Below are 8,641 nucleotides of genomic sequence, written 5' to 3'. Positions count from 1 at the left end.
GCTTCACCGGCCGGAGTCCCCCGGTGAGGTGAAGGGTCGGGGATTTTTGTCGGGAGCATGGCTCATGCATGTAGGCGAGAGACAAGTATGGACCTCGCCCTGAAACCGAAGAGGCGAGGACAATGCCGGGGCCAGGTGAGCTACTGCGACGGTGTGGAGCGAGATGACGGTGTGGGTTGTCATGGAGAGGAAGGGCGGGAGTGGTAGCAGCGACACCAATGACCAGGCGGCCATGACCAGGGGACGTTCCAATCTTTGGTGACTTGGTCTTTTTGACCTCTCCTACTTCGCCGTTCCACAATCTTCTGCAAATGCATATACTGCTCTTGCCCGAGGTTGCTCTGCTCTACTCAGGTCCTGTGATGGATTTCTCTGAAGTTCAGGTTTCTCCATCTTTCAAACAGGTGTTTGTTTTCAGAGCATTACTATCTGTTCAACCGAGTGTCTTGTCTCCCTAGTTGATGGTACCATCAAGGTTAATAAAAGAAGCTGGGCTATGGATTTGGACCTCTCATTCTGCATGATTTTCTTTCCTCCAAGGCGACTCAAGATCATGCGATCTCTGAATCTATTGAAGTCTGAACTATTTGTCTGTTGTGCCTAATGGTGAGATGGCATATGCTAATATGCAGATGATGAGTGTCCCTTACATTTACCTGATCTTGTCAATGCTAAAGAAGATCAGTAGGGAGCAGATCAACAATGTAAATGTCAGCACTTTGCAATGTGCTCCTCTGGTTATTATAGTAGTAGTAAAGACAAAATCATAACGCTCATTTGGATGTGTAACATGCATCTTTTTTGGATGCATGATGACGAATCACTGTTGTTTTTGGTTCATGCATGACATGGCTTGCAGCTCCAGTGCCGTACCTAGTTCATGAAAATATACCACTGTGTAACTTCTATGTAAATATGACGGTAATGTACAGGCCACAAAGCTCATAAATCAAGTACAAACATCATGGCCAGGAATATATTTTTAAAAAATTTACCCCGGTAACTTCTATGTAAATACCTTGATAATATGCACAGTATTGATATGATAATTTGCACACGAACACCTTGGTAACATTTTCGCCCTGAAGGAAAAAATATCAAAAATATACTCCCAGTAACTTCTGTGTAAATAGGATGATTATATACACATTGTATGCCTAGTAACTTACTTAGCCTACGTATAACTTTTGGCTCTGGAAAAAACTGTTCAAGACCCCCCACCTTAGTAAATTTCATGTTAATACATTGATAATATACACACCACAGATATGATAACTTGCACACGAACACCTTGGTAACCTTTTGACCCGAGATTTTTTTTGATAATATAACCCCGCTAACTTCTGTTTAAATAACATGATAATATATGCATGGTAGGCGTGGTAACTTACTTGGCATAGGCATGTAAACTTTTGGCCAGGGAAAAAAATTGTTTAAAAATGTATTACGGTAACTTATGTGTAAATACATTGATAATATGCACACCACATATACGATAACTTGCACATGAACACCCTGATAACTTTTTAACCCTAGAGGGAAAAATGTTTGAAAACATACCTCGATAATAACTATGTAAATTGCATTCTAATATACGCATCGCAGACTCGATAACTCACGGACAAACACAATGGTAATGTTTTTGACCGAGAAAAAGTAGTTGAAAACATACCTCATAACTTATATGAAAATAGCACGATAATATACGAAACACATACTCGATAACTTACATACAAACACCACAGTAACTTTTTTGATAGGGAGAAAAACTTGTTGAATAATATAACCTCAGTAACTTATGTGGAAATAGCACGGTAATATACAAATCACGTACATGATAACTTAGTACTAACACTGCGGTAACTTTTTAGACCGGGAGGAAAAAAAAGTTGTTGAAAACGTTTACCCCAGATAACTTATGTGAAAATAACACGATAATATATGAACTGCATGCTCGATAACTTATGTATAGCAACGCGGTAATTTTGACCAACGGGAAAAAAGTTGTTGAAAAACATACCCCCTTCCTCATGGTAACTTATGTGAAAATAACACGGTAATATGCGAACCGTATACCCGACAACTTACCAGAAACACCGCGGTAAGTATTTTGACCGGGAGAAAGAACTTACCCTGATAACTAATGTGAAAATAATATGGTAAATACGAACCGCATACCCTGTAACTTATGTACAAATACCGCGGAAACTTTTAATCAAGGGGAAAAAGTTTTTGAGAAACATCCCTCGATAACTTATGTGAAAATAGCACGGTAATATATGAACCACGTACCTATTAAATTAAGTACAAACACATGCGGTAACTTTTAACCGGGGAGGGGGGGGTTGGCTGCCGAAAAATATAACCCCGGTAACTTATGTGGAAATAGCACGGTAAGTTGCATACCATAGGCTTGGTAACTTATGTAGCCGAGGCGTGGTAACTTTTGACCCGGAAAAAATTTTCATCGAAACACACCAACATGGGATCTAGTTTCGAAGATCTCATCGCAACGAATCTTTTATGTGAAAACGGTTTTTGCATCGGACCAACGATTTAAGCTACAAAACATTTTGAATTTTTGAAATAGGAGAGAATCTAGGATGACATCAGCTTTTTTGTCCTCTAGTGCATGTATGTAATTAGAGAGAGGGATGGACGTGGAAAGAGAGTTAGTCACACCCTAATCTATATCATAATGCATGCATGCATGTATTTATATGGGAGGAAGGAGGAATATGGTAGTTTTGCTATCCATCACACATGTGCCAAATATCACGGTCTAATATTTATATCCCGTTGCATCAACATGCATTGTCCTAATGAAATATTAAATCTGAAATATACCATCAATTTGAATGATATATCATATCAAAGTTGAACATACACCGAGCACACATAAATCCAAGACTAAAAACGCCTGCCAACCAGGACTCTCATTCCCACACTTCTAGCAGCTAGGCTTTTCGGTGCCTCCAGCTGATGCCATCGTCGGTCTGCCTCATCTCTTGTGGCCTTAGGGCCATGGAGGCACAGTGGATCCTGGTCCTTCTGGCGGAACGGTTTCCATTTTTGCATGTTTTTTGAGTTTTGTTAGGGATATGTCCTGCTTAGAGAGATGAAGCGGCGACAAGTCTCTAGAGATGGAATAAGGTTCTCCCCGTCTAACCCCCATCCCACCGGTGCTCTAACATCATCGGAGGGCATGTGGAGCTTTGTCTCCGGCAGATCTAGGGGGATCCGGTCGGGGTTTGTCTTTGTTGGGTGCATGTGGATCCGGTCTTCATTTAGTGTGTCTACAGGTCGGATCCTTCCGATCTACGCTTCTCTTCATCGGCGGCGGTTGTTGTTCTGGTGTGCTGGTACTATATGACCTTAGCACGATGACTTCCCGACCGTCTGTTACAACTAGGTTTGCCAGGCTCCGATAAGGGAGGGACAATGATGGCGGCACGCCTTCGGCTCACTCCAGTGCTTGTATTAATCGCTAGGTGGTCTAAGGACATGGATGTAATTTTTGCTTCTAGTGTTCTTTTTACTAACTTGACAGTTGAGTATAGATCAAAGTTCTTGCCGAAAACACAAGTTGAATAGAAAAAATATCATATGAATTTTATGCCAAGATAAAAGGGAAATGATCTTCATGCTAGTTGGCTACCTACGGGCACCTCCAACCGCCCCGTTCCCCAATAAATTTATCGTACTAGATGACTTGTTGCGCCAATTGGTGTAGAGACTAACTCCAACCTGCAAGCTAAGAGGACTATATGAAACTTAAATGGAAGTCAAGTGAATAATATGAAGAGACCAAGAAAATAAGCAACTAATACAACTTAAATAATGTCCAAAACTAGACCATGTTCAACGGAGAGTGTCCAGGTAGCCCAGAAGGTTTCGTCTGAGAGCACGTTGTTTCTCAACATTCTCTTGATGGCCCCAGTTTTTTCATGGCCTTGTATGATCAATTCAAGGCATCATGTCAAGTTGTTTTATTTTATTTTTTGACAAATTTAGCATTCTTTTTGTAGTTTTCTCGGACAAAAAAGACCGATAAATGGTTGTACGTGTAACTGTAAAAAAACGATTTCCGACACCGTACATCCATTCTCCACCGTACAACGAAATGACCCTAACTTTTGCAAGTAGGTGTCGGAAATCGTTCAAACATGGCACGAATGTCTAACATGGGCATGCCCACCTACTTGCAAAATTTAGGGTCATTTCAAGAATCTCCAAAACTAGATCATGTTCAACAGAGGATGTTTGGGTAGACGAGAAGGGCCCTTTGAAAGCACATTGTTTCTCAACATCTGTCAAATGACCCAAAAACATTCACCAGCTTTTATGACCAATTCAAGGGATCATAACAAGTTGTTCGAGTTTTTGACAATTCTTGCATTTTCTGAAGTTTTCTCGGTGGAAAATGGACGATACGGCGTCGGAATTCCTTCAAGCCACATATGGTTGCCTCATATGTCCGTGTCAGGCAGGTGTAAGAAGTTGAGGTCATTTATCCATAGTCCAAATGACCACCAGTTCAGAGGAGTGTGCTAGACTAGCTAGACGGGTGCATCCATGAGCATGCAGTTTTTTCCTAATTTGAATGCCTATGTTACTTACAATTTTCATCATTATTAATCAACAAAACATTTTCTTATATCCTAACAATTTTTTGAAATTTGTCAACAATTTTGGAATTTCAAATTGTGTATGAACTTTTTATAAACTTGAACACTTTTTTTCAAAATTGTGAACAAATTGCCAACAATTGATGTTGAACATAAATTGCAAAGCACGCACTTTTTTAAAAAATATCAACTTTTTTGAAACGTAAGCAATTCATAAATTTGTGAACAAATATATTAAAAAGTGGACATTTTTGAAATTTCTTAAACATTTTTTAAAAAATTATACAATATTTTATATCAAGATTTTTTTTCATGATGCAAATATTTAAACATGTTTCAAAAAGAATAATAAAGTTGAAAAAGATGAAAAATGAATCAACAAAAATATAGAAAAGAAAAACAAAACATAGGAAAGAAAAAAATATATGCTTAGGCCTTGGCCCGACTAGGCAAACACATCGCTCCTGCCAGGTGCCTGTTGGCCAGCACATGATTTAGCGGATTTGAAAAAATTATCAATTTTGAAAACAAATGTTTACGAATTTAGCCTCAAAACAATTAACACATGGTCTAATTTTAGTATTAATTAACCTCTCCCTCTGGTTCTACAACTCCAAAATCAAACAGGTTGGAAAAATAGGAAGATATCAGCATGCTCAAATCTTCATTACCTTCACGCCATGTGGCATCATCAGCTTGAAGCTTTTTAATAAAGTACCTCTTCTTCGAAGCCAACCCAAAATCATGAAAGAAGTTTGTGTTTCGGCCACCGGTACGCAGCCAGTTGGCTCTACTCCGTGAAGATAATATAATTCTTCCTGATCATACATGGATTCAGCTTGGATTTGAAGCTCCTTCAACTCAGCTAGACGCCTCTTCGGGGCTGTGTTCTTGTTCATGGGTTTGTCCTTCAACTCAGCTAGACGCCTCTTCTCTTCGGCGCTTCCCAACGGTGGAGGGCTGCATGCACCGCACATCGCGTCCCCTCCCATGCGTCTTCTCCTCTAGGTGAACACATCCCCTTGGAAAACCATGTCCTCTAGTCCGCACATAGAAAGAGCATTGTGGAAAGCTTCCACCATACATGTGCTATGGACGAGCATTGCAACGACTTGTCTCATTTGAGTACAAGAATCGGGGATCGTTGATGTAGCTCGCGAAGATAGTTCCACAACAAATGTTTGCCTTATTGCATCACAAAAAAAAACATAGCCAAATATTTACCCTCCCAGCTAGATCTAGGCTCCCCATAGAAGCTCATGGATCACCAGTTCACCACTTGGTTCGTTCCTAGACAATTACATCCAAGAAATTCTTCTTTGCGCCATCTAATTTTATACTATATATGCTTTATTTATTTTAAGAACACGCTATCATATAGTACTATTTTAGTATTAGCACAACAGTTCCGCGTAGCTCAAAATTGTATCCTTTCCCTTCTGCTTGGACACGAAGAGATACATAATACTTGACTAAAACTGGATTCCATTCTACTTTCCTACTTCTGAACAACAACTTATGTTATCAACTATTTGGTTTTAGCAAAGTTATTAATTGTCTCATACCCACCCCGCAAAAAACTAATTTGTCTCATACCCTATTTTCTTGATTTAGTATTTTTTTAGAAACATTTTCTTGATTTAGTATAGGAAGTACAAGAAATCGGAATCCCAAGTCCCAACTACCCCTCAAAAAACAAAAATCGGAATCCCGTGAGCAGCCGAGCCCACTCTCGCTGCCAGTCCCGCTCCGGCCCACATAAGACAGGGAAGGAAGGCCACGTCTCCTTCGTCCCCGCCTACGCGTCAAACTTTTCTTTCCAAAACCCTCGCCTCCACAGACAATGACGCCGCCGCCGCCGCCGGCACCATCGCTGCCGGACGAGGTTCTCGAGGAGATCTTCCTCCGCCTCCCGCCGGACGAGCCTGCGTGCCTCGTGTGCTCCTCCCTCGCTAGCAAGCTTTGGCTCGGCCTCCTCTCCAGCCCTGCTTTCCTCGGTCGCTACCGCGAGTTCCATGGAGCTCCTCCCATGCTGGGCTTCCTTCATAACTGGCTGGAGGGTTGCGGCCCGGTGGAGAAATATCCCATCCCCCACTTCACCACCACCACGAAATTCGCTGCGCGCATTCCTCATGTCGACGACTGGGTGCACCTGAACTACGTTGCGTGGGACTGCCGCCATGGCCGTGTTCTCCTTGGGGATGACAATCCGGTACCCATGGCGCTCGTCGTTTGGGACCCCATGACGGGCTGCCGGAGGGAGATGAACTTGCCGGACGTGGTGTACAACAATTACGGGGCTGCGGTGCTCTGCGCTGCGACCAGCTGTGACCACCGTGCGTGTCACGCAGCCCCCTTCCAGTTGGTCTTTGTCGGCCTGAACTTGACTGAAGAAGGTGAATGTGTTGCCCACGCGTGGCTGTCCTTGCCGGAGACGGGTGACTGGAGCAAGCCGTGCCCTGGATTTGATCAGTGGGGCGAGTCGTGCCTTGGTCTTCATCTGGCAGCCGATGCATTCATCGAGCCAATGCCCCCTGTCCTTGTTAAAGAAGCACTTCACTTCATGCTTCAGTATGATGATGATGATAGTGTAGCAATTCTCAAGTATGACTTGAGCTCTAATTCCTTATCGCTCATTGATGCGCCAATTATGGGGTCTGATGTTGCTGGTGCCACCATACTCATGGCGATGTCAGATGGCAGTTTAGGGTATGCACTTGTGGATGGGTTAATGCTCTACCTATGGTCAAGACAGATGGATTCCGGCAGAGTTGCGCCATGGAGTCCATGTACAAATATCAATCTTGGGAAGCTTCTCCCCATCCAAAATCACAAGAAAAGACTTAGACTGGTTGGATCCGTGGAAGCCAGTGATATCGTTTTCGTGACCACAGACCTGGGCATCTACGAAATTAATGTCAAGTCGCGGCAGTGGAAGAGGCTATGGAAGAACGAGAAATTTTGTGCTTTGATTCCGTTCATGAGTTTTTACAATCCACATGGTATAGTATAGTTGTATCTATAATTCTTTATGTCCTTTTTTGTGATCTGGGGACAACTGTTAAGTAATACTACTCTGTATAAGTTAGTGGAGCATACAAAACAATTAATCTCTAATCGTATATAAAGTTACATTTCAAATGTTCCCGGTCAAACTTTGAGTGCTTGGTAACTACAACTAATTATGCTTACTTAATTGACAATTTATATTGTATCATGATACCTGTTTTGTAATAATCACACCGACAAATATATGTTTGCAGAAATGGTGATTCTCAGTCAAACGGCACACTCACAAGGTATGGTTAAATAAGCTTAATGGCAGGAGGCCACTCTCATCAACAAGAAAGATCACAAGCTTGGAGGCGGTGGACATGGGTCTTATGATGAATTATGTCACTATTCGGTAGCACTTTTGGTGCAGTGGTGCTTGCTGAATTCCTGATATTGTTCTTGGCTAAGCTTGATAGTTTCTCCATGTCGTTGGCGTGCGTTAGTGGATGAATGGATAATCTTGTAATGAACCTAGCTCCAATTCTTGCAGCTGCAATAGGGACCATGTGCTCCGTTTTCTATTTTGGTTGAAAATGCATCTGCAGATAGTAACATTGTTTTACCATTTTGAAAACTCTACAATTTGCTCCCCCAACTCTCTAAATTCATCTCTTAAAAGAGTTACCTTTGAACTTTCATGAGTTGAGATTGATGACATGCCTAGAGCTACTGGTTTGTCTTTCCCTAGAGAAGTATAGATGGTGATGGTTTCTTCATGTTGTCTCACTCACTGGTATGCCTTAATTACTTTAGTGAATTTAGTTAGTGTTTTTTTAGCAGAGCAATGTTACTGACGAGTATAAATGTAAACTGAATCTTCAGCTATAAGATATGGTGCTCTATTGCTGCCTGAAGATCTTGTAAGCTTTTATTTTTTGCTTTAGTAACTCCACAAAACTGCATAAAGATCTTGAGAAGTTAGGTTATTTGTTGCATATTTTTGGCCTACAATGCATATA

General features: G+C 41.6%; 1 protein-coding gene across 1 annotated transcript; it reads left to right on the top strand.

Annotated features, from left to right (window-relative positions):
• Window positions 1-7,081: 7,081 nt before the first annotated feature.
• On the top strand, window positions 7,082-8,162 carry LOC119289395. Its single transcript, XM_037568728.1, has 2 exons — window positions 7,082-7,630; window positions 7,892-8,162. Exons 1-2 carry the CDS (start codon window positions 7,156-7,158, stop codon window positions 7,939-7,941), a joined length of 525 nt encoding a protein of 174 aa, XP_037424625.1. The 5' UTR covers window positions 7,082-7,155; the 3' UTR covers window positions 7,942-8,162.
• The last annotated feature ends 479 nt before the right edge of the window (window positions 8,163-8,641 follow it).

The sequence above is a fragment of the Triticum dicoccoides genome, chromosome 4A (assembly GCF_002162155.2).
Source record: "Triticum dicoccoides isolate Atlit2015 ecotype Zavitan chromosome 4A, WEW_v2.0, whole genome shotgun sequence".
Classification (NCBI taxonomy): Eukaryota; Viridiplantae; Streptophyta; class Magnoliopsida; order Poales; family Poaceae; genus Triticum; species Triticum dicoccoides.
This window is presented reverse-complemented; position numbering and strand designations above follow the sequence as displayed.